The 27,829-nt window shown below is 27.3% G+C and overlaps 1 protein-coding gene across 1 annotated transcript; it reads right to left on the bottom strand.

The window, feature by feature from the left end:
• Positions 1-690: 690 nt before the first annotated feature.
• LOC101204801 (LOB domain-containing protein 12) lies at positions 691-1,456 on the bottom strand. Its single transcript, XM_004148142.3, has 2 exons — positions 1,211-1,456; positions 691-1,081 (listed from the first exon to the last, which is right to left on the bottom strand). The coding sequence occupies exons 1-2, from the start codon at positions 1,364-1,366 to the stop codon at positions 734-736; spliced, it is 504 nt and encodes a 167-aa protein (XP_004148190.1). The 5' UTR covers positions 1,367-1,456; the 3' UTR covers positions 691-733.
• Positions 1,457-27,829: the final 26,373 nt, after the last annotated feature.

The raw sequence follows: 27,829 nt of genomic DNA, 5'->3' as shown, positions 1-27,829 counted from the left end.
TCTCTTTTTAATAACTAATTTTTTTTCTAACTACTTAACATATTATAATCTTACCGTATATATATTCATCTAACCTAGCACTTTCATTTCATAAAGTATATTAACTATATATGAATATTGTTCAGCATTAAAACAACTAATTATGTCCCTTTCTATTATTAATTTTAAGCTCATAGTTGACTTTAGATCAAGATATAGAGCAATGGAGTAAGTTAATAATTTCAAATAATAAAAATATGTTTCTTTTAAATATATATATATAAGCTAGCAAATTAAATGAGAAACGTAGAGATTGAAATTAAACTCTAGATTGTACCTTAAATAATAAAAATTTTATGAGTTGAATTATCACTAATTGGATGCTACTAATATATAATAATACATAATTCAAGAAAGAAAGAAAGAAAAACTTCCTTTGACAACCATCTTATTTTAAATTTATTAGTTTAAGTAATTAACTATTTATTACTTATTGGAAAGTCAAGAGCCTCACGATCTCACCTTTGTTTTTAAAGTAACCCATTTTAAATTTAAAAATGATTTTTGGGGTATTACTCTCATAAACTTCTTCTGTCTGTCTCATAAAGGCTTGAATGATATTGACTTTAATTAAGATCCATATTATTAATTTTTAAAAGATTCATAATAATATATATAGTGAGGAAATTAAATGAGATGAAGAAAAAGAAGTTGTAATAACAATTATGAGGAAGATGATGATGATATGAATAAATTAAGAAACTATGTCATGTCCAAAAATGGTGTCATAAATTACATTAGGAGAGGAAGCAGCAAAATTGAGGCACTGAGAGGGGGGAGGAGAGGGCGGGGGGAGTAGAAGAGATGAGGGTTTATCGTCGGAGTGGATCTGAGGGCAATTTGGGAAAACGGGGTGGTCTTGTTGCATTTGGATACAAAGAATCTCAGCTTGAGCAACAGCCAATTGCATTTGTAATTGTGAAACTTGATTTTGTAAGTACGAAATTGCCCCTACACAACCATAAACTGGGTCCCTTACTCTTGCACTTGCTTCATAAACTAAACTCATCACCGCGTCGCCTCTTTGCTGAACTGGCAGCTCCTGTTTATATCAATCATTTTTTTCTTTTATTATTATTATAAATCAAGAAGAAATTTTTTTACTTTGTTTTCTGTTTTTGAAAATACGACCCGAAACAACAGAAGAAGGAAGGAAGGAAGGAAGAAGTACCTGCAACATTTTGCTGACATTGCTAGCACCAAAAACTTTATGGACAATAGCAAACTTGTGGGGGTCATCAGAGGGAAAATAGGGAGCAAAAATGCAGTCTTTGGCACACCGTCGCCGGAGGAGTTTGCACGATGCACAGGGCGAATTCCCACCCATATTTCTTTTTGCTTCCAGGGAACAGAAAACTTAGAGGGAGAAAGAGACGGCGGAGAGAGAGAGTTTTTTTTTAGAACTGAAACTTTGAGAAAGAGTCAATATTGTTGAAGAAGAAAGTGGTTAAAGAGTGTATATTTATAATGGGTGACCAACGTGTGTGAGCCCAAAGTGTGAGTGATTATTAAAATATATTAATTATTATAATATCAATTAATTGCCTCAGAGAAAATAGTAATCATAATTAGTTAATAATTGAGGGTTTATTTTCTTATTAATTATTTGTCCAAATATTTGTTTCCACCATTTTTAATTAAAAAAAATTACTCAATTAGTATGCATCTCATCTAATTCTTCAAACCCTACCATCTTTAATTTTTGTATTAACTACTAAATACATATTTAAAATATTTTAATATCTAACTTTTTTTTTTAATACAACAAAATTTTTAGTGATAATTATCCATATTTTGACATAAAATAACCTTTACGAACAAATTTGCCTAGCTATTCATCTTGAGGTGTATTTTGTTCATCTCATGTAAACTTGCTCTACACACCCTTTTAAGTATGTTACGAGCTCAACTACATATATACGCACTGACTTCATGGAGTTCATTATCTTTTTGATATGTTCCTTAATATAGGTTTCGTCTATAATATGTGAGCTACAAGGGGTACACTATTATATAGTGTCTACTTTCACGATTTAATTCTAGAACTACTTAAAAGTTTTTGTACTAAAAGGAGTATATGTTTGTATATTACCATTAATTTTAAAAACTAATTCACCTACAATATTTCAAATTAACTTTTATGGATAATTGTCCTGAAAATTTCAAACTAAAATTTCAAACTAAAATTTCAAAAATTATCCAAAACAAAATAAAGTTGGTATCAGTTCAACAACTAATTGAATTAATATAAATCTTAAAATTGAAGGATTAAAGGATAATCAAAATATTTATATTTATTTTTATTTAAAAAATATTTTTTTATTCATATATTTTGAATCTAATACTTTTAATTTTAGTCTTTAATTTTTTTTTTCTTTTGTGAAGGTATTATAATAAATGTTGAGGTGAGGATTTGAATGTAAGACCTCTTGTCCACATAAATACACAGTTGGTAGTTGAGCTAAGCTCATGCTGACTTTTTAGTCTTTAATTTTATACGCTCTTAAAATATAAGAACTATATACGTAAAAAATATAGGACGGATATTATTTTTGTCTATATGTTAACTAAGAATAGAAGCATTTGTTTGAATGGAGAAGAGCCTTGTGGTCATCAAGGCAGGTAAGTTTTGAACATGTGATTATTTTCTTTTGTTTATTATTATTATTTATGGTTAATTGCGTTTTGAAGTAATTTGTTTGAAAATTAGTGGATAGTAGCTTCTAGTGAAATCTCACTTGATCTTGTTTTTTAATAATTCAAACATTAGAAAGTATTGATTTTTCAATACAAAATGGTAATTTGTTTGTGACTCTTTGAATGAAACATGCTCTCTACTCTCTCTCTCTCCAAGTGGTAATATCTAGAATGAGAGATGTTCTCTTTCTATGGAGTTCTCAAGAAAAAAATGGTTATATACATAGGTATTGAAAAAAATGGTTATATATATAGATATTAAATACGTGGACCGAGAATTTGAATCTCCAACTTTTAAAGATGCAAGTAATATTTTGACCAGTTGAGTTAATCTCGCTTTTTTACCACTATGATCTTTTTTAGATGATATAATTAAGGTTTAAATTATATATTAGTCTTTTAAAATGTGTATGTGTTGTTTTATTTTGGTCCTTTAACTTTTAAAAGTATTTATTTTAATACCTAAACTTAAAAAATTAAACATATTTTGGTCCGTATTACGTACTAGGTTCTGTTAACTCTCTAACAAAATGTGAGGTGGACTTTTGGATGACTAGGATGCCAATTAAGATAATCATTTTTAATAATCTAGGGTTTTAATTTTTTGGTATATGTTAAATGGTAAAATTAACATTGTATTGAAGAACTCAAAAAGTCACTTGTATTCTAGATTTTGATCGTTCCCACTTTGACACATTATTATTCTACTTCACTTTTTCAACTCATATACATGATGCAATTCATTTACATATAAATTTTTTAGTGTCTCAAGTTTGAGATATTTTGTGATTTATTGAGCTGCTTTTTTCTTTTCCACCCAATTATTTCTTCCTACTTTTTTTTTTTTTGGAGGTTTTTATCATTTATTGTGAAAATATTTGTTTACAATTTCGTAAAGTTTATTTAAAATTAATCTAACTGTGTTATACTTATTTTACCTTGTCATGGATGTTAAACACCACTAATATGACAAATTCTATTTTATTTTTTCATTCTACTCACAATGCCATTTTTCCGAATTGGTTCAAGATTTCAATTTAATAAATAAATAAAGGATGGAAAGGTACTCGGGGAAGAGATGCAAGGGATTTAATTTTTTAAAAAAATATATAAGAGAACTAATTTTTAATTTGAGTTTATTTAATCAAAGTGTATTAATTATATTTCTTTTTTTGTTTGACAAATATACGATGGGTCAGCAGGTGCAACAGGACATCTTCACTAGATGAACATCTCCTTAGCACCCTCATCATTCCCGCTTCATTAATAATATGCAAAATCAGTAATGGAAGCAAGAATACAAAAAGGCTAGAGAGTAGCTTATGAGACCCAAACCTCGAGTTTCGATGAAAAAACATTAAAATACATTGATGTTTAGTGGTAATGCTACTAGTAGTATTAATTATATTTCTAAGTTGGCATAAAAGATTTAGATAATAAATTAGCAAGATTTCTTGATTATTTATCAATTGAATTAATATGATGAATATATAGCTTGATCATTCAATTAATATAGAAAAGTCACATCAACATTTCCTTAAAGAGTTAACCAAATTCCAATGTCATGGATCAAAGTAAGTTTTTATCCAAAGTTCGGGAACCAAATAGACACTTTTAAGAGTTCAATGACCAAAATAGAACGAGATACAAAAGCTTAGGAAACAAAATAGGATTGCAACCTATAATTAAATATACACCCACTTGCTTAAACTTTTAGGCCAATCAAAGACTTAATTAGATGGTATTAGAGCATGTGGGTTCATGCATATCTGATGTTCAAGCCTCTACACTATTGTTTGCTCCCAAATTAATATTAATTTCCACTTGTTGGGTCTTACTCATATTTCGAGCTCACGAGAGAATGTTAGATGATATAATTAGATTTACCTTTACTCACTAGCTTAATTAAGCTTTTGGATCAATTGATAATTTAAAATTCACCATGGTTTGCGCATCTCAACACACTTATCATATTAAATTTACAAAGAGGTAAATTTTAAAATTTGTTTTAATTTGGTTCATATACTTTTGATTGTTGCACCTTGAAATTAGTTCATTGCTCTAACTCTTAAATTTAGCCATTGAAATTTATTTTTTTTATAAATGGTAAAATAAATATATGTAAGAAAAGATAATATACAAAAGGAAAAAAAGAACTCAACAAGAAAAACCATCTTTTGGACATAATACTTATTATTGATTGAAATTACATAATGCTAAAATTGGACAAGTAAAACTAAATAAAATAAATTCAAAATACAAAAATCAAAATAATATTTTACCATACAAAAAGTCATCCAAATAAAACTTGATGATAAGATATATAGCTAATAGTGAGTTAGAATTTTTCACCCAAAAAAAAAAAAAACTAAAAGAAATATATTAGCATGTGCTCTCATTTATTTAGAAATGTCAAAATTATTTTCTGATGGGAACAGATGATTTTTTTCAAATTTTTATTATTTATATTTAATTATAAAAATTCAAGAAACAAATTAAGGGTAATCTTTCAAGAAACTTCATTTGTTATCTTGCATCTACCAAGAATATTTCAAGGAAAGAATTGGTAAATAGGTTAGGGCAAATTAGAAATATAAATTTTGGGTTGTATCAATTTAAGCTTTAAACTATTTATTGTATCGTTTAAACTTTTGTAATTACATCAATTCAATTTCTGTACTTTTATATATGTATCGATTTAAACCTATCAACTTTCATAAGTGTATCCAATTAAAGCATAATCAAGGGTTTATAAGTTTATGATCTAAATTGATATACTTGTAACAATTATAAGTTTGAGGTTTAAATGAATAAAAATCCCAAAGTTCACGTGTATAAATTAAAAAATTTCCTCAAAGTTAAATATCAAAACCCTAATCATAATAATATATGTGTAAATATTGATTCTTTATGTGAATGAGTATTGAAATTGAAAATATATATCATCATAACTAAAATGTCAATTGTTTGAATCCTTATGTTAAATTAAAACAAATAACTAAATATTGAAATATCTGCTTTAAAAATAATATGCATACACACATATATATCAATTGGTCAATACTAAAAAAAAATTGTAATCATGTAGTCCTTCAAGAAGAAAAAATTTCAAACCATAATATATGTTGAAGGAGTCGGCTGAAAAAGCATGGTTTATATCATTGTTATTTTTTGCTTCTTTGACATTTATTCTCATTCAATTAATATAATGTTTGACTTTCTCTTTAAATTTGTAATTCTTTCATTTTTATTTAATAATACACTCACTAACTTCTCCCCCATTTTTCATTCATTTTTTTAGTCCATTTATATTATAAAATTTGAAATAATTTAATTTCTATTCCAAAAAATATTTTCTCATCGAACTAGTGTACAAATTTTAAAATATAGTGACTATATTGTTATATGTGCTTGAGTGTAACAACTAAATCAGTACGTTATTTAGAAAGAGATGTCTATATTAGTGATAATTTCAATTCAACATCAATAAATTGACATTTTTTCTAAACCATGAAATATAAATAACAAACATTTTGACATACTTAATTAAAAGTGTAAAATATTCCATTATTTATTTATTTTTTTGACATAGCCATTTTATATAGAGATATATTTATGTTAAGTTTGAAATATAACATTTTCATTGAGTTCTTTTAAGATGAAAAATACAAAGCACCAAACAATAAACTCAACCAACTACTCTCGAGGTACTTCACCAAGAACGAGAGGGAAGAATACTATACGAAAAACCCCCTCTCAAATCAATGAACAACCAAGAGGATGTCAAAGTTATTGTTTTCCTCCAAGCCAAAACATTAACAAAAATTTCTCACAAGAAGATGAACATCACTAATTCAGAAAAATAAGTCTGTTGTATGTATTAATAAGAAGAATTAACAGCATCCATAAAGCATCATATTCAATCTAAGAATTTAAGCCTAAACCACTCTACTTCAGAGAGGAGCTTATGCCCCAAAAAATAAGAAAAGATTCTTTGAACTCATTAGTAATAATACAGTAGGTTTGACTGGAAGCAAAGAATTTGAGTAGGGGGTTTTTGTTCATATATTATATTAAAACCCTAAACCCGATTTACAAAAACAAGACGAACAACAAAAGCTAATTAAAAAAACATATACAAACAAGCCCTTGAGCTACTTCCTGTTTTTCTTCCCAATTAAAAAGGAAAAAAAAAACTTTATAGGAAATAGAAACATACCTAAAACCATTAACCCAAGACATGTTTGACATTCACTTACTAAAATAAAATTAAAAAAAAAAAAAGAAACTCAAATTTAAATTGATCTATAACATTAAGCTATATATGTATATATATTGTTTGGTTGTTAATATATAATAGGGTTTCTCTTGCAAAGTATAGTATAGTAGCTAAGAGAGGTTGACTAGAAGTAGCAGCAATGGTTGACCGCCGCCCTATAGCCTTTGAGTGTATGAAGCAAACCAATTAGTAGAATTTTATATATGTATATATATTTGGTATGTATTTGGTATATATGTGGCTTCCACGTTCTAGTTTCCTTCATTCTGGAACTGTATCGATCCTGATCTATTTAACAGTGAGAGTGAGAATTATATGGCATGTGTGTTAACATTTTTCTATCTTATTATTTCTTGTTTTCTTTTTTCTATTTCATCTAACCATAGTTAGTAGTCTATATTCGAATTCAACATGTACGTTGTTTCTCTATAAATCTCACTTTCATCTATTTATCTTTTTGTTAACTATATATATTTTAAGAGTGTTTTACAACAGAACAATATATGTTTTGATAATTGATTTTGTTTTCTGTTTTTAGAAAATAAAATCTATTTTTTCAAAGTTTTTTTTTTCATTTTTAAAAATAAGTTTCTTATTTAAAAATAACATTTTCAAATATAGCAAAAAAATTTTAATCTATACAAAATTTTCTTTTATGTTTATTTTATTATATTTTGTAAATAATTTTAATTTTTTCTTTATCCATAAAAATTTTCCTTTAAAACACAAAAGATAAATTATTTATCAAACTCAATTCTTTTAAAATTATTTTCTTTCATAAAAAAGGTGGTTATCAAACAAATTTCTAAATGAAAAAATAACTGATTGATATGATTTGTCAAATATGTAAACGTATGACCTGTTTTAATTTGTTTTACTTGTTTTTGTTAGATTCAAATTTGACCATTTATTCCTCTCTATTTTGATTTCATATTTTTAGTTATCTATGTAATTTTATTTTAATAAAAGCTATTATCGACAGAAGCTAAAGAGGAGTTTGGTATTGTATTACTTAAATTATAAGTAATGTTATAAGTTATAAAAGTATGAAAAGTGCCATTACCATAGGATTAATTGATAATATTTTATAGTTTTTGTTTTAATGACAGTATTCATGAGAATTAAAAAAAAAAGGATAAAATTGATAAAATATTTAGTTTTTGCAATAAAGTAAGAGTTTAAATTGATGCAATTATTAGTTTATGATCTAAGTTGATACAAACTCATTGTTGAAGGTGTAAATTGGTATTTGTCTTTTTTTATTATTATTCTTAAAAATAAACCCCAATAAAAGTTAGCTAAAAATTAGAAAAATAAAAAATACTTTAAACTATTTTTAAATATAGCAAAGTAAAAAAAAATATCGAACTCTAACCTCATATAGACCCCAATAGATCAAGATAGTCTAATGAATAGACACAAACTAAATATTAGTTTAATATTTTGTTATTTTTGTAGATTTTTTTTAGAAGTTTTATTATTTAAAATAATTTATTTTTTTTTGTAAGAAAATCTAAAATAAAGGAAATAGGTTGAAATTGACATAGAAATGAGTAAGAGATGAATGTTTGTATTGTTTTCTCCTTTCTTCTTTTCCCTAAAAAATATCCCACAAAACACAAACATTCACACGTGAAACCTAAATAAATAAATGAAAAGAAAAGAAAACAAATATTTGTAATAGAATTCATTGTTTGACTACAAATATCGTTTTTTCAATATTGATATCCTCAAAGCCACAGTCAAATTAGCATACCCTCCATTTGTTTACTATTTTAAATTAAACCCTAAATCCAACTCTCTCTCCATTCTCTTTTTTCCATTTAAATTACAATTTTATTTTAAAGATTTGAGTGAAGTAAAAATTCACAAGATTATGAAGTAAAAATCTATCCTAGTGACAAAAAAAAAAAAAAAGAAGTGAATTTTAAATACTTTTAATTTAATTATAGACATCAATGTATACTAAAGACTAAAACGAAGTATTTGGTAAAAAATCAATGTTAAAAGTAAAATTTGAAATTTAGGAAATATACACTCAAACTAAAACATTTTAAATCTAAATCAAAATTAGACCTAAATCACGAGTCTAAATAATATTTTTTCATTTGTATATATATAGGATGTTTTTAAAATATATCAAAGTTACAAATACTACTTCGTAAATTTGTTTTTAATGTCTTTTTATTCCATATTTCTCCCTCAACATCATTTACCACCCGATAGTACGATTTGGAATTCAATATTGTAAAAAAGGGAACATTAAATTTGATGATTGAGAACTTTTTATACCAATGAATCACTCAACTTAGGAACAATTTTATGTGCTTGTATATATTGTAATAGAAAAGTCCTTTTGCATTTTGCATTTTGCATTTTCCACCCTTATTTAGTGGATACTCAGTTAGTGGGTGGGGGCAAAATACGATTTGGTTTAATAAATAGTCTAATAAATCCATTTCTCTAGATTTCCAAAATCAGAAAAATACAATAAATTAGAAAGAAAAAAACAGAATATAACGTTTTACATATTTATGAATTATATACATTCTTCATTTAAAAATTTAAAAATTTAAAAATACAAAACTGTTGACACATATAGTACAAAGTATACAAAAAAAAAGAAGAAAAAGAACAAAAAAGCTAGTTGTTGTTCTTCTGTGTGGCCTTCTTTATGATCATAAATAAAATTACTAGAAATAAAGTGGGTTTCATTCTATGAATTTGAAGTTAAAATGCCACTTGAAACTCCATTAATTATTTGTTTTTAGGTTCAAACACCAACAATATTCTTGTCTTGAATGTACAAGACTATTGTATAAATTGTCTTTTATCGAAGATATATGCCCATTATTTTAGCTTTATATAATTATATCAACTCTCTATTTTTTTTTCTTAAACGAATTAAATATATATACACAAGTGGGAGACTTGTAACTTTTTTATTTGAACCAAAACAGTCTAATTCAAACGATAAACTTCTCACCATTCACTTTAACTTAAAAGGATCCATAAATTTGTGATAACTAGAATACTTCAAAACTAATAATTATTTTAAAAGATATATTATGGATATAACAAAGTTCGCTAATAAATCCAAATCTTTATTAATGATACTCTTATTAACAAGGTGTAACATCCAACAAAATTTAAAATAATTTTGTTACTCAATTATCTTGAATAATTTATGATTAGATTATCCTCGAGTTAGATTAATTGAAATTAGAAGTTAAAAATTTTATTTGGTGTAATGTGTTGGATTAATTAGTATATATGTGTATGTATATTTAATATAATTTTGGTTGCATAATTAATAAGTGTGAAAATTGATAATTATATATTGAATATAAAATATTGAAAATAGACGATGGAATTAATCAGAGAAGAGAAAGGGGACTTAGATACATACATATGTATGATAAATATATGTGTGTATATATATTATGTTTATTTAAAGAGAATGAGTTGCATTTGATTTTCAAGCTTCTTTTAGGCAAGTGGTAAGAAATTTAATTTTTGTTATGTGGGAAAAAATACCATTTTATTTGTAACAAGAAATTTAGCATAACTATATGCATAGTCTATTATATGTTTGTGATGATAAATTACTTTTACTTGTTATGATGATTGTTTACATGCTTATTGATATAGTATGTTGTTGTTATGATGATTGTTTACCTGCTTATTGATATAGTATGTTGTGAATTAGACTCTGATGTAATAGTTTATTATCGATGAATTATTTGCAATTAATTTATGAATTAATGTGAGTAATGATTATGATGGATAACGACTATTAGTTTAGTTTATGTTTTCGTTATTGTAGAAAATTAATAAGATAATTAGTTTTGGTTTGAAAAATAAGACATGTTACATGTTGGTTTTGATAACTGAATTTAAATTTTAGTGTATTTATAAATTGTTTTAGATTATATTATATATAAATACTTTATATCTAATTATTGTGTTTGCAAATATTCCAAAATATATATTGAAACAGATTACATTAAAATCTTATATTTGAAAAAAAAAATGTAATATAATGAAACCAAATCAAATATGATTGAAAATCCCTTTGTTTCTTGGAATTTGTAATTTTTTTAATCCAAGTGCTAATTAGGTAAAGAAAGAAAGATGAGTCCTCGTGAAGTTGACCCAATCAAATATGATAGAATTCATATCCATCATGAGATCACAAACAAACAACAAAGGAGAGAGATATAAATTAATATATCATAAGTTGTGAGGAAATATTTAAAGAAATATTTAGTAGCTTTGAACAAAGGGAAATAGAAGCATTGATGTTTGTAATTTTGTTTGCTTTTGGGAATTGATAAAAACAAATTTGAGAAAAGGAAAAGACAAAGAAAGGTTTGACAAGGAATTTCTACTAGTATGAATTTTTACTTTTACCCTATTTTTTAAAATTGTTTTTAGAAACATATCTTCCATCACTTAAAAATTATCAATACTTGATTTTATATTTTTAAATATGCTTTTTATATCGTTGAAATTAATTTTTAACAACTAAAACATGTAATTTCTCTATTCTACATTCATCAATTGATTGCTTGGTTGACATGTTTTAATAATTTTGTAGGATTAATTAACATTAAATATGGTGTTATGGAATAAAGTAGATGGTTAAAGTTTCTCGTTTAATAACTATTTTATTGTTTTTTAAAATAATATCGATAGCTCTCTAACTTGTTTGATTTAAATATTAGTTTTTGGAGTTTTGGTCGAACTTAATTAAAAAAAAGTAGCACTGCTATTCCATAATGCTTTTAGTTTTATTTATGCTTTTTAAAAGTTCCAAAGGTTTGTTAGACAACAATTCTTTGGGTTTCACTTTTTCCATGATCTTACTAAAACTATTTTTCTAATTGTTTTTAGTCTTCTAATTGTTTATCATAAACTCACGATCACATGTGATAGTAAGACTTCTAACCTCTAACCTTGAAAGAAACTATTTTCAAATATTGCAAAATATTATCGTCTATGTAAGATAGATCGACAAAAATAACTTATTTTTGTGTTTATAAGTTGTATCATGATAAACACAAATAGTAATCTATTTTAATTTATTATAATCAATCTATCGCAAATTATTTATGATAATTTGTTGTATTTGTAAATATTTTTAAAAATTATCATTTAAAATAATTTTTAATATCTTAACATTAATGATTTGGCAATAATTAATCTAATATAATATTTTAGAATATTTTAGATTGATGGTTAAATCTTTCTATCCACATATTATCTGATTCGAAAGAAAAAGAACGATTAACTTAGAAATCGAAAGACTCAAACATGTATACTTTAACAACAAATAAACATTACATAAGTGGATGAAGAAAACTCAGCAGTAGCCTCTCATAAACATTTTTCTAAAATTAAAAATCTATAAGAGTTTAAAAATAAATTTTAAAATGTTCTTATTTTGTTCGTGATTATTCCACCCCACATTTTTTTCCTTACTTCAGTTATTAATTTAAATCATCTTTTTTCGTTGATAGGATTAAAAATTATAACTAAAAAACAATTCTGAGTCACTTAGTCCCTAGATTATGAGGGTAATATCTATTGTATTATATTCGTTCCAAAGTTTGAAAATATTATCTTCAAACTTTGCTTTTATTAAATTTTATTTGGTTTGAAAGTTTTAAAATTTTATAATAACTTTTTACCTTTGAATTTAATTTCCTTAATACTCACATATTTAGTTCTAGATATTAACTTTCCATTAAGGAAGATTGGAAATTTAAAATTGTGTAACGCATGTGTTCCTGCAAAATTAGAAATCACGTCTCACACAATATATGTACATAGTGACGAATCTAAAAATTTCTAAAAATTTTACCGACGGGTGCTTTATAAGTCATTAAAAATAAATAGAAAAATTATAAGGTTTAAAGTTGAGTTTTTAGATAAGATTAGATATCAATTTACCACTGAGTCAACTATCGATATTAGTGTTATTTTATTTTATAACATATAGATAGCATAAAGTTGAAGGAAGTTTGAGTCTTACTACACTTCTATACCAACAGTTCACTGTGGATTTACGTATACTATTTTAATCAAAACATAACCTAACGGGATCAAGCTAAGACACAGATTAGCATTCTGAAATTGAATGGTTTTATAAAATTGCATCAAATTTGTATTTATTTTTAATTTATAGAACAATGAAACTCTATCTAATAAATAAAAGAGACTATATATATAAATAAAGGAGAAATATGATGAGTAAATGGTACATTTGGACAACTCATAACAACATGATTCCAAACCAAATCTCAGACATATAATTAAATTAAACATTAAATTAGAATAAGGTATTTTAAAAAAAATTCCTCTAGCATAAGCCCTATGCTTAAATCTCACATGTCTTATGTACAATCAATGATCAATTAAATCATATATCCATAACTGGCTACCCCATCAATAAACAAATTGAAAGATTCTTATATCAGCTGCCAAATCCATCTTGACAATGGCAGAGTAAAAATATTTTTTAATTAAAAACATGAGAAATTTCAAAATAAAAAATAAAAAAATAAAAATGACATGAAATTATAAAAACCCTACAAAACCCACACAATTTAATGTCATTCTGACAACACATTAATGATCTTTTGGTTTTGTTATTACAAATGAAATGAAACCCATTTTTGGAATAATCAATTCTTAATTAATAAATTAACTATATGTTAGTGAAGTGTGTGTTCTGTTTATTGAAAGTTGTAGGAGTTTTTTTCTTTCTTTTTTTTTTTCTTGTAGAACTCCAAAGTCTCAATTGCATTTATTGCTTATCACATGATTCTAAGGTCTTTAATTTTTCTCTTTTATTGTTCTAATTACAAAACCCAACACCTAGCTTTGCTTCATTGTATGTTGGTCTCTCATTGAAGCAATCGTTTTACACACATTAATTACTTTGGTTTTTCAATTCTTAACAAGTTAGGGCAAAAACCTCCTACCTAATTTTATATTTCTTAGGGCATTCCTAAAACAAAAGATGATAGAGAGAGATCAAATTCACTTTTAATTTGATCATAGTTAAAGGTAGTAATCTCTCCATCTCAAATGTAAACGTTATATTAGTATTGGTACTTCAAATTTACTCAACATGCATGCATATGTGGTATTGAAAGTTCATATATTTGTTGTCCAAAACAAATTTTGAAAAAAACCCTACAATCAATTGTTTTTTAAACAAATACAGTTGTTTTAGTGGACCAAGAGAGGCATTCATTGTTTGCAATTGTTTGTGAAAGAGGGGATTGATTCTTTGTAATCAAAGGTTAGAGAGTGTAGAGATGTGAATATAAATGGGACCAAAGGATATAGCGTAAAAAGAATTGCAAAATGAATTAAGATGATTGTTTAATTTAAATCTTGTTTTTTTCATAACTATTTGATTTTCATTTTTTAAAAAAATTAAACCTATAAACATTTTCCCCTTCATAGGTTTCTTTATTTTATTATGTGTTTTTTTGCTTATGTTTTTTAAATCTATGTCAACGTTTGAAAAATAAATTAAAATTAATTATATCAATTTTAAAATGTTATTTCATTGTTAGAATAATTAAAAATTTAAGACTCAATTTGTTTAAGAAATATACGAATGATTATAAAAAATGGAAAGAAAATAAATATTTTTATCCTTTTAGAAAAATTATGTCTAAAAACAATAACTAATTTTTTAAGAAGAAATTTAATTTTGTATGCTCGTGCTTTTTTATATCAAATAATTATGGAACAAGAGTTAATGGTTATCTAAATGGAAGCTACAAATTATTTATAAACAAATTAACAAATGGTAGCCGATATCAATTAGTTCACCAAAATTTCAATATTAACAATATTATCTTATTTTCACCTAATTTAAATAAGATTGATGTTCATGCACTTTTTTTAAGTTAAAACAAAATGTCTCCAAATCCAACGAAAGAGAGAAATTTTGGTAAACTTAACAAAGAAAAATGAACAAGGAGTATGAAAGAGTCAATTTTTTTCCTTTTAAATGTAAATCAACTGGAAAACTAAACCTTTTAAGATATTCCCACCACCAAAAAAATGTGCAAAAAATAAATAAAAAGAGAAAAGAGAGCATGCAAGTGATAATTACAAAAGATTCCTTTAGATCCAATAATCAAAAGAAAATACCCATAAATTTTAAACAAAAAGAAAAAGAAAATTAGGGTTTTGATCTATTATATATATATATATATATATAACAATTTTGCTAAAGGGCTAAAGGGCTAAAGGGCTAAAGGCATTGGGAAATAACAAAAAAAAAGGAAAGAGAAGAGAGATTTTGGACATAGTGCCCCTAATTAATGTCAAGTTTGTCATCATGTTGTAAAACCCTAATTTTTAATGAAGATTGAGAAAATGTTATTAGAGAACCAAAAATAGAAAAATAAAAAACATTTTTAATTTTATTATTTTGGGGTTGTGTGATGTTTTTCTTTTTCTCTTTAAGAAAAGAAGTAAAAATAAAAAAAATGGAAAAAGTGTAGATTAAGGAAGAAAAACAGACATCTTCACCGCCTTAGAAGGAAAAACATGAGCCTTCCAATGCTAAACATTAAATGAGCTTCGTTGCCTGTTTTCTTTCGGATGCCATTTGCTTCTTTTTTTAATCTAATCTCGTCTCTAATGGTCAAATTTCTCTCTCTCTTTTTTCTCTTCTTCTTCTTCTTCTTCTTCTTCTTCTATATACTTCTTCTTCTTCTTCTTCTATATACTTCTTCACTTCACATTGGTAATCTCACTTCTAAATATTCTGTGTGACCCAAAATTCAATACTTGGGTTTGGATGTTTAAGATATAGATAATAAATTCTATGAAGAAGATAATTAATTATTAATACTGATTTTTTTAAAGAAAGAACAAAACAGATCGTTGTTTGTGTCTTCTTAATGTGGTTCTTTTAGCCAAATATTCAAAATGTCTCTATTTTTTATGCTATTCAATTTAAACCTATAAATTAATATTTCTATTTAGACTTTCAAAATCAATTATTTAAGTATACATAAATGATGTAATTTAGATTCTCTATTCATGTTTCTTTAAATTTTGTCCATTAAAAATTTGCTATTGTCCATTAATTGGTTAAATATTGACAAATCTGACATGTAATAAGAATTTGTACCATCATCAACATTTTGAAATATAATCTTAATAAAGGTTTTAATTTTGATTCACATGTTAACAATTTTGTAGGTTAATTGAAAAATTAACTTGTGTTAGTAAGATATCTTTTAAACTAAATTTGAAAGAAGATTTGTGAATTGATATAATTATTGATTTATTAGTTTTACACCTCTACCCTCCTAATACTCTCTATCGCTTGAGGAAGAGGTGTGAAGTCAGCACATGTCGACTCTCTCACGATATCTACTAACCATCTAGACTTGACTAACTTGTTTAAGCAAAATTCTTAAAAATAACATAGGGAAAAAATTACTTTTAAGTGCGGTGCTTTGGAAATAAACAAAACTATAAAATATGTTTTCAGGAATGGATACAACACAACTCTTCTATTAGATAGAACACTAAAAACATTATACAAGCCTCCTATGGACAAGGACAAGCCACCTCTTACTAGACAACTGCCTAACTAGTGGTAGTAGGCTATTTAAGCTTTGAGATCTTGATCATTACTCGAACAATAACGAAAACATTTGAAATAATGAATGGAAAGGTTCAGTGAGTGACTGTCTTTACTAAATCATAAACATTCATAGCATATTAAACTTTATTTTCGAGGTTTCCTAAAACGAGATTTTCCTAAAACGTGAATAAATTATTTATAACAAATTTTCTTAATAATCTAATACCCAGTTTAGCTACATTGTAATAAAGTTTAATTTATACTAGTAACAATAGTTTCACTAATGTGAGACCCATACCTAAATCAGGAGGGGACTAGAATTTGATTAAGTGTTTGAGAGAAGGCGTTTTGACTTGGTTAGGCTGTAAGAAGTTGATGTTGAGTTAGTTCACGAGGAAATGAGATAACACGATAAGACACTTTGCGTTTAAGAATCAATAGGCATTTGGAGTTATTCATAGGATGAAGTTAGGCGAGGAAGATGTCTAATCTTGATTTGACAAGAGTTTACGTGTAAGGTTAAGAGTTAAGCAAGTTTAAAAGTTTACACGTGTACCATTAAGAGCAAGAGCTAGCAAGCTATTAAGAGTGTAGAGGTGATTGATCCATTTTGGTATTAGTATAAATAGGAAAGAGGTCAGATGTTTAAAAGGTAACTCTGAAAATTTGAAGAGAAAGATTTCAGGGCCAAGTTGGTGTGGTGAAAGGACTACTGGAGAAAAGGAAGTATATGAGCATTATGATTTCGAATTAACCAAGTAATGTGTGAGTGATTTTCTTTGTAAATGTTTTCAATTTTTGAAGTTTCCTTTTAAGATCTTATTGGTTTGAGATGATAAAAATGTTTTGAAAGAGATTTTGAATTCAAGCTTATACTGTGTTTAAAGAATGTTTTATCACTACTACAAATTTGGTTTTTTCTTGACGCATACAAATTTTGATTTCTTGATGGCCATGACAAAGAACCATCAAGAAAAATATTTTTCTTGATACAATGTTTATCTTGACGGCCATGTACGCCAAGAAAAGTTCTCTTATTTTGTTGAAGAAATATGAAAAAACATAAAAAAAAAAAAATGTAGATTCTTGATTTCCTTGATAGATAAAGTTTTCTTAGTTTTGTTGATGGTCCACAAACGTCAAGAAAGCTATTTTTCGATGGACAATAAACATCAAGGATAATATATTAGTTTATTGGCAATGTCGCGACGCAGAGCGGCCGACCTCCATCGTTTATTTAATTTTAATAAATAAATAGTTTTGGAGTCGCCACCAGAAGAGGCCAACAGATTAAGAGATAAGTTAGCTTCCAAAAATTTAAATTTTGTTAATGCTAACTTAGTTGAGTCTTCTTTTGTAAACAAAGACAAGACAAAACAGGATAAAAGGCAGGATGGGAGAACTCGAGAAAAGATGCAGTTCAAGGCCCATGGAGGAAAAATCAAGAAAATGAAACTCATCTGCTATGTCTGCTAAAAGGAAGGTCACAAATTATATCAGTGCAATCAAAGGAAGGAGAAATCAAACAACCAAAAACCAGCACCTCAAGCCAACCTTGGTGAACAAGATGATGAAGTCATAGCTGCAGTTATGGAAGTGAACCTAATTGAAAACAAGACTGAATGGATCCTGGATACTGGAGCATCAAGACACTTCTACGCCAACAGAGATCTTTTCCATGACTACGAGAACGTTGCTGATGGAGAATATGTGTTCATGAGAAACTCAGCCACCGCAGGAGTAATAAAAAAAGGAAGGTTATTTTAAAATTAACCTCTAGAAAAACTTTATCCTTGAGTAATGTTTTGTATGTCCCTTTCCTACATAGGAACTTGGTGTCTGGGAGTCTGTTGAATCGGGCGGATCTTAAGATTATACTGGAAGGTGACAAAATGGTCCTCACCAAAAATGGAGAGTATGTTGGTAAGGGGTATCTGTCTAATGGACTTTTTGAACTGAATACTGCCTTTATGAATGCAAATATTTCTAGTTCTACCTACATAATTGAATATATTGATCTATGGTATGGTAGACTAGGACATATGAATTTGCATCAATTAGGAAGCTTGAGGATTTAAAGCTAATTAATGTATTTGAATCGCATGAAACTGGTAAATGTCCTATATGTGTAGAAAGTAAGTGCTTTAAGAAATCTTACAAATTTGTTACGACGAAAAGTACTAAATTATTAGAATTGATTCACTCGGATCTAGCTTATTTCAAAAACACCCCTAGTAGAGGAGGCAAGAATTGTTATGTATCTTTTGTTGATGACTTCTCTAGATATACTAATATTTACTTGATAAAATCAAAAGATGAAACTAGTAGCATGTTTCTGAAACTTAAGGCAGAGTCTGAAATCCAACTAGGTAAAAGGATAAAAAGATTAATATCATATAGATGTGGTGAGTATTTTGATAGAACTCTAAAAGAATATTGTGAATCAAATGAAATGATTGATGAATCAAAAAAATATTGTGAATCAATGGAACAAAATCAAACATTACATATCCTTATTTCGAGTTTAATTAACTTTTATATTCTAATAGATGTGTCATATGGAATCTAACCTCAAATCCCTTGAACTCATCCACAGTAAAGTAAACTTCAATTCGATTTATCCCCTCATTTGGAGTTTAATTAAGTCCTTGACGGGTAACTTTGACTTGTGGATTATTATTTCTTTTTCGATCCGTGAAAAAAAGAAGAATAAAACAAAACAAAAGGTAACGATTGAAAAGGTTATATTAAGATTTGAAATACAAAGACATTAAATATAAGATTATATAGTCCAACCTACCTCATACCTAATATAGTATACAACTTAGATTGCACCTATGGATAGTAAAGCATTATTGACGTTTGAAATAACAATTAATCAATTATGTCTTACACACTAAGTTCTAGTGAAATTGACAAAATATTAAATTTTGTTATCATTCGATTAAATCCTTTTAAATCATGTTAGAAATATGAACCGTAGAGTAATTTTTTAGAAACGTTGTCCAAACAAGTTTATTAGAACAAATAATGTTTTAAAAATACGAGCCAAATATGTAAATGTAATAGTTTTCATTTTTTAAATTAACTTAAATTTAATGAATATAATTGATGGACAAGAGGTTTTATTCGAAATAAAACTAGAATGGTAATTTAAACTCTCAACTTTGTTGATTCTATCAATTTAAACCTCAAACTAATAACTGTATTGATTGATTTAAACCATCTATTATGTATTATTTAGATACACCTTATGAAGTAATTTAGGGTTTAAATTGACACACTTACAAAAGTTATAAATTTAAATTGATTCGTGAATGTTAAAGATTTAAATGGATATGATAATTATTAGTTTAAGTTTAAGTTGATACAACGTCTAAAATTTAGAGTTTAAATTGATACAAAACGTCCAAATAAGTTTTTAGAGGGGAAGATAACAAATATTGTGAAAGAAAAAGAAAGAGTATTTATATTCAAAAGTTGTTGGAAGTGTACGAGAAGATATGAATTGGGTATGGATTGGGGTTTCAAGCCCAACTAATAATGGGTTTGGTCCAAAAACTCATGGGCTTGGGCTTAAGAAAATTGGTGCCTATAACAACTTTGAAGAGTAATCCAAATCCCATTCTATTCCAAACTCACTATTCAAAAAAGACCCTATAGAATATATTAGGGGAATTGGAGTGTGTGACAAAATTCAAATTTAAAATGAATTTTAGCAAATCTGTTTTGGATGAAGTGATTTAGATTTTTGGCATTTCGAAAATGCCTAAAAATGTCCTCTATATAATGTAACTAAATCTTTAAAATATTTCATATTCACCATGGACAAAATTGGTCACCCAATATTAAATTAACTCTTTATAAAAGAAAATCACTCATTAATTTTCAAATCTTCTACTCACTACCAATAACATACCAACAAACATGATACATTGTTTAAGAAAGAAAAACAAGGATCAAGTAAAAAATGAAATTGCCTTCATTTCATGCTAATGCTACTGTTCATTCAACGATATCTTATAGAAATAGAGAACTCAAAAATTTGATATAATCGAATAAGTTTTTGGAAGTACATTTTGATATGTCAGGTTGAATGGAAGGATAAAACTATTCGTAGAAGTCTATACTAGTTGTTTTCAAAGTTTCTTCATTCCAACATCACAAATCTCTTAGAAACTTAGGATACTTCATATCAATATTCACAAATGTAAGTAGCGAAGAACAAGTTGGATGACCTATTAAAATTAGATCCGTTGGTGTAAGTAGATGAAAAGTGAAAATTCAAAGATACCAAATATTGCTTTTTGTTATTTGTTTTTAAATTTTGTTTGAACATCCAAAGTACCAAGTGTCCTTTTCTAATTTACATAGTTATAAAGTTGCAGTCTCCAAATAACAAATATAAGTACTTATATTATCCAACTCGATAGTAGAATTGTAAGGATATAATTTATAGATGACAAATACATAATATTTTCTTTATGTAGTCTACACTTTAGATGGTAGAGGAACAGAGTTACCAAAACTTAATTTATGCATCAAGATAATTATAGAGTATTTTTTTTCTAATTTTTGATGGGATAGTTAAAAATACTTATTGCTATATTACTTTTTCATTAAATCCTTACGTGTGTTCAGATTAAGGGTATAAGTCTAAATCAAATAACTCGACAATTCAGACTACTCAACCCATATTATATGGGTTGGGTTAGTTTAAAATGTGGATTAAGTTGGATTGAAAATTTTGGTTTTTTTTTCTTTTTTGTTGGATTGGGTTTTGGACTGGGGTTGAAAAATTTAGTCCAACAACCTAACTAGAATTAATAATATATGTATATATATATACTTATATTTATATTATATATTTTTTATTATTTATTTAATAAAAGTAAAGTTAGGAAGTATGTTGTTAAACGATCAGTATAGAAAATTAAACGATCATATGAAAAGTTAGCCGATCGTATAAGAAATAAACGACCGTTTGAAGGTAAAAAGCCAAACAAACTTGTAAAAGGGTAATCGACCATTTAGAAAATTACAAGATCATTTAGTTGGAAATGAAAAAAAAAACCAATACAATCCGATAATCCAACCTAACCCAACCCAGTTGGATCGGATTGAGAAATTAATTCGGATTATTCGAGTACAACTCAAAAATATGAGTTGGGTTAAGAATGTCTCCTAACCCAACCAAACCCAACATATTTTCACCTCTAGTGCAGATCACAATTATTCATTTTTTCGTTGGAACAGGTGTGTAACTATTGTATACTATATTATATTGTATCTACGGTTCTATAAAATTAAAAACCTAATAGTTGTATGTTGATATTTTAAATCAGATGCAAATACAAAATATTTATGGTGTTGTTGATAATATTAAGTACACAATTTTTAGTTATTTGTTTTTGGAGTGTTTTTGTGAATACTAATAGAGTTATTTGGTGAACAAAATATTTGTGGTTTGTTTACTTTTTTTTTTCCTTCTTTATTAACAGTAATTTTATGTTTGATATAATTTGAAAATATTAGGCTTTCCCATAGTGGATGATATGTTTCTCACGATAATTCTATAATTCTAAAATTAGAATTAGTTAGAATTTTGATTATTTATTTTTGTAAGAAAATAATAGAATTTTAAAATATTTGTTTGTTTAATAGTAATAAAATATTAGATTGTTTGAATTAGTTTGGGTTATTTTGGTCCATTCTTAATTCGTAATTAATAATTTTATTTCGCTATTTTTATAAGGTTTTTAAAAATATATAATAAATCACTAAAATGTTTACATTATATAAAACAATTATATAAAACAATTTTAAAAATGGAAAAAGCTCACACGCCCAAAATTGAAAATATAAAAAATGCTCAAGTTAACACGCAATTAATCGACCACATGCGCACATGTAATTCTTATTCTAAACGATCATTATACGCGATCGTTTAGAAAATCATACACAATTGTATAGGTAGTATCAATATCTGCCACGCGTGCATGTGTAAGTCTTCTTCTAAAAGATCACAATACGCGATCGTGTAGATCGTGGTGTAGAAAATGGTACACGATCGTGTACCAAGATTTAAACGATTGTGTACCAATTAAATCTAAATGTTCTTGGTTCACGATTTTGTATACCAAGATCAGCTATATTTAGTACAAGATCTAAATGATTTTTGTTGAAGATCATGTACCAAGATCTTTTATATTTGATACACGATCTTGAACTTAGTTCGTTTAGATCTTGGTATACGATCATTTAGATCTAGAAGATGAAATATATGAGAAATGATGAAGATCGTTTACCAAGTGATTTGAAGAAGTTAAAAAGGAAAGAGAAAAAAAAAAGAGAGATGACGAGAAGGAAGAAAATCTAGAAGAGGAAATGAAGAAATCACGAACAAAAACAAGTGAGAACATGGTAAAGAAGTAATAATATAAAGAGTAGATGAATAAATCGCAAAAAAAGGAAAAAAAAGAAGTGAAAAATCGTTCGTGATATTCAAGGGCAAATATGGAATTTATTAAAATATCATTGCCTTTTTTATCTTGTTATACCGATCGTAAATAATTTGGTGTTTTGTTATATTTACGAAATTTAACCCTTTACTAACTTGTATACTTTTAAAAATAAATATTCAAAATAAAAAAGAGAGATTAAGGTAGATTTATGTTTATGGCCATTTCTTAATTACAAACCTACCACAACAATAAAGGGCAACTTACATTTTACCCTTAATTAATAAAATGAAACTAATTTATAACGTTCTCTTATCAATTGCCTATTCTACTTTTTATTTAAAAGAGAAAAAAAACATATGTTACTTTTTTTCTCTTTTGAGGATAGAGATTCATATTTGTTTGGCACCTATTTCCTCCTAAATTAATTGAAGGAATACTTAGTGCCTAAAATGTATCTATCATTGTATGAATCTACTTAGTAGTAGATTTCTTAAATAAGTGAGTTGTATATCTTTATAGATTTAAATCTCATACCTTACTTAACTTTTCTTTCTTTGCATATTAAATTTTAGTATTTTCTTAAGTTTCTAGTTTATCCTTTTTTAGTTCATTGTATACAAAGTTAGATGATAGCATGATGATTAAGAAACGTATGTTCTGTTTTCTCAAATTTGTTTGTATCCTCAAATATATGAAATGAACGAAGAGAGTTCTTGATTTGGTTGGGTTCAAATACAAAATAGGACTCCACTACTAGAAAACTAAGATGTAACGATGCAAAATATATGTGACGAATAGTTTTTGTAACATATATTTTGCATTCTTGAAGCCCCTATAAAGATAAGATATTTAATGACACATCTAAAAAAAGTGTCTTATTGTGAATTAAACAACATTGATTTAACTTCAATAATCAATTTATCATGATATTTACTCCTCTTATATTAACTCGATTTCGACACAATGAAATGATCATTGTTGAGGTCCAAATTGGTTTATTTGTAACGTTTTCATTAATAACAACAGTTTTATTGTGTCATAGATTGACTTTTAGTAACAATTTATTACTGTCTACATATATACACTCATAAGAATTTTGTTGTGTTATAATTACTTATATACTAGCACTTCTTCAATGTCATTATTTTCATATCACAACATCGATTTTACAAACATGTAATTACATAATTCTACATTTTTTGCTATAAAAAAATCAATTTCAAATTTTCATGAGACACATTTAGCTTGTCATTTCTCAAACAATTTAAAGAACAAAGTAGTGTACATCTTTAAATTGATCTATATATTGACAATGAAAAGTTAAATTACATTATCAAAGCAATATTTGGTAAATGTTTTACAAGAATCCATTCCATAAAGCATTACAATGAAATACATGATACACATATCCTCAACAAAAAAAAGAAAGAAAAAAAAAGAAAACTAACACATCTAAGGTGACATGTTTCTATCCTTTCAAGAATTCTTCGAAAACCTACAAAATCATCGAAAATGAATGTTCAGTACATGCCAATATTGAATATTTCTTGTAATGTAATTTCTTACTCATACAAAATGTTGAAATATTACTTAAATTAACAAGCACACACGATCAACATAATAAGCACACAAAAAAACTTATAAACACATATAAGTCGATGGAAACCATAAATACCTTAACAACAAGACTATAGGACAAAAACATATCAAACTTATCAACTCAACAAACTAAGTTTATCAAAAACTAAGAAGAAGAAAAAAAGACTAATATCAACTATATTCATTTGAACAAATACATAAATTATAAACTTCTTTATAATGTTCAAGAGAGAAGTTCGTAATCAAACTACGTAGATGGGGGACATTTATGTTGCAACCATGCATCCATAAAAAACATATGGTAGCTAATTGAATTGCATAATACAATATAGTATACTCAATGCAACAGTTTTTTAAAATCACAGATAATATAAAAGGCTCATTTATAAGTAAAAATAGAATGTCATAACACGATAGTAACTACATCCCACACACTAGAGGATTAAAACTATGTGCATGCGTTTGGCATAGAGGGGTTTGCATAGCTACCCATTTCACAATTCAAGATCTATCAACTTCTTAATTATATTCCAACATGGTTTGTCAAATGCCCAAATGTCTAAACAATCTATCCATACAACTAATTTATGACTATCATAACTGCAGGATAGTTAGAACACTTCAACACTTATTCTAATTCAATTCAGTCAAATCAAAGTTTTAGGAGATATGTTTTATAAATATTACCTTTCACCAAAATATAAGAGAGCTATGGTTCAACATTCTCAGTCTAAGATGAAAGTCATCACAAAGAATTTGAAAAAAAAAAAAAAGATTACAAGAAAAACTTACTCGGACACATGAATCGTATGACATAATATCTCCATTCAACAACTTTTAACTGCTTCAGACACCATGCACATAACAAAGAATAATATAGTTTATGTTTAGAATTATCAAAATAAAGTTACATTTACCAATTACTTGTATTTAATTCTCACCCTTATACGTTGATGACTTTCCAAACATGCCTATTTTTCTTAGCAATGGTGAAAGCCCTAAAAATCAAATGCATGAAAGTAAACGAAGAAATTCAATAATCAGAATATTAGAAGCTTATAATCTCAAAATCCCCTAAAGTATCTTAAACTCCCATAAGAAATCTTCTTTCGATCCTAGGTCACACATGTATTTCTAGTTAAGGTGCTTTAACCTTTCATCACCAGTGTGAATCACAAATTCTTTTGGCCATAGGTAATGTTGCCACACTTGCAAGGCACGGACTAGAGAAAACAACTCTTTATCTGTAGATCAAATTCCTTTCCCTTAAGAATAGCAAACTCGTCCTCGAGTTTTAGGTAGAAAGATGTAGTTGTTAGGGAGGGAAATACTCGAATATATTGGCCACATTGAAGATATGGTTGATGTGTATGTGATTTGAGACATCAATCTTGTACGCATTATCTCCAAATCTCTTTATTATTGGATAGGGTCTTATCTTCTTTGGCTGTAGTTTGCTGTATTTTTCAACCAGTAGTCTCGCCTTCCGAAGGTGTATCATTACTAGATCTCCTAATTCCTTGAATTCTTTAAATCTTTGGTGTTTATCGACTTGACTTTTGTATGCTTGGTTCATCTTCTCAATTTGGGTGGTTACGTCTTTATGGAGCTTTGTTATTCTTTCCACCATATTTTCAACTTTGAAGCTAAGATCAACATTGGAAGGTATGTTAGTAAGATCAACAGTTAGTCTAGGTAACTCATTATACACAATTTCAAATTGTGACTTCCCTGTTGTTCGATTTTTCATATGATTATAAGCAAATTCTGCTTGGGCTAGGGAACAAGGTCCCATTGCTTAGGTTTATCTCCTCCAATACACATTATTAGGTTGGCAAGCGTCCTGTTAGTAACCTCGGTTTGTCCATCGATTTGGGGTTGACTAGTGGTGCTAAACTTGAGAGTTGTGTTGAATTTTTTCCAAAGTGTCTTCCAAAAATGACTTAAGAACTTGACATCACAGTTGAAAATTATAGACTTGGGAATTCCATGCAAACGTACCACTTCTTTAAAAAATAGATTAGCAATATAACGACATCCAGTGTTTTCCTACAAGGTAAGAAGTGAGACATTTTGCTAAATCGCTCAACTATAACAAGAACATAATCATACCCCCTTTGTGTTTTTAGAAGGCCAAGAATAAAATCCAAAGACAAGTTTTCCCAAATGCCTTTGGAAATAGGTAAAGGTGTATACAGTCTGGTATTCTACTATTGTCCTTTGGCAGTTTGGCACTTAAAACAATGCTTAACAGTCTTTGTAACGTCCTTGCGATGTTGAGGCCAATAAAACCTATCACTCAATAATTGATAAGTTTTGTGTATGCTAAAATGCATCGCAAGACCATTGCTATGAAGCTCTTTAATTAAGGCTTCATGAAGAGATGTTCTAGGGATGCAAAGAAGATTATTTTTAAAAAGAAAATTGTTAGTTAAATGGAAGTCATTACAATTGACATGATCAACACAAAAAGATCAAATTTTACCGAAATCGGGTTCATCTTTATAAAAACTAGGCAAATAATCAAATGCAACGACTTGAGTTTTAAGAATATTAAGTAGGTTGGCTTTCCTACGAAGGGCATCCGCTACTACATTGGTATTGTCGGCCTTATGTTTTATCACAAAGTTAAAACGTCGAATAAAAGAAAGCCACCTAACTGCATTCTACTAATGTTTTACTATGTTTCCAAATAGTTTAGTGATAAATGATCGAAGAATAGAATGAATTCGTGTCCTAAAAGATAGTGCTTCCAAACCTTTAAAGCTCTTACCAAAGAGTATAACTCTTGTTTGTATGTGCTACATTTTTGTCTTGCCTCACTTAACTTTTTCACTAAAGTATTCAACTGGGTGAGTGTGTTGGGATAAGACTGCACCTATTCCATTTCTACAGGCATCAACGACAACTTCAAATGGTTGTGTGAAATCTAGTAGGGTAAGAACGGGTGTGTTGGACAACCTATTTTTTAAGAACTGAGTTTAATAGTTAGTCCAAACAAATTTTCTTTTCATTAATGGAGATGCAATAGTGTTGAAATTTTTTATAAATTTTCTATAAAAAGAAGCAAGCCCAAGGAAACTTTGCAATTCTTTTACCGTTCTTGGTTGTGGTCAATCT

This window comes from Cucumis sativus, chromosome 5, assembly GCF_000004075.3.
Source record: "Cucumis sativus cultivar 9930 chromosome 5, Cucumber_9930_V3, whole genome shotgun sequence".
Classification (NCBI taxonomy): Eukaryota; Viridiplantae; Streptophyta; class Magnoliopsida; order Cucurbitales; family Cucurbitaceae; genus Cucumis; species Cucumis sativus.
Note: the sequence above shows the minus strand (reverse complement) of the source record. Positions and strands in the feature narration are given on the sequence as shown.

Coding starts and splice junctions, on each gene's coding strand:
- LOC101204801 (XM_004148142.3), bottom strand. CDS start 1,366: ATGGGTGGGAATTCGCCCTGTGCATCGTGCAAACTCCTCCGGCGACGG. Junction 1,082..1,210: donor ATGTCAGCAAAATGTTGCAG/GTACTTCTTCCT, acceptor TGATATAAACAG/GAGCTGCCAGTTCAGCAAAG.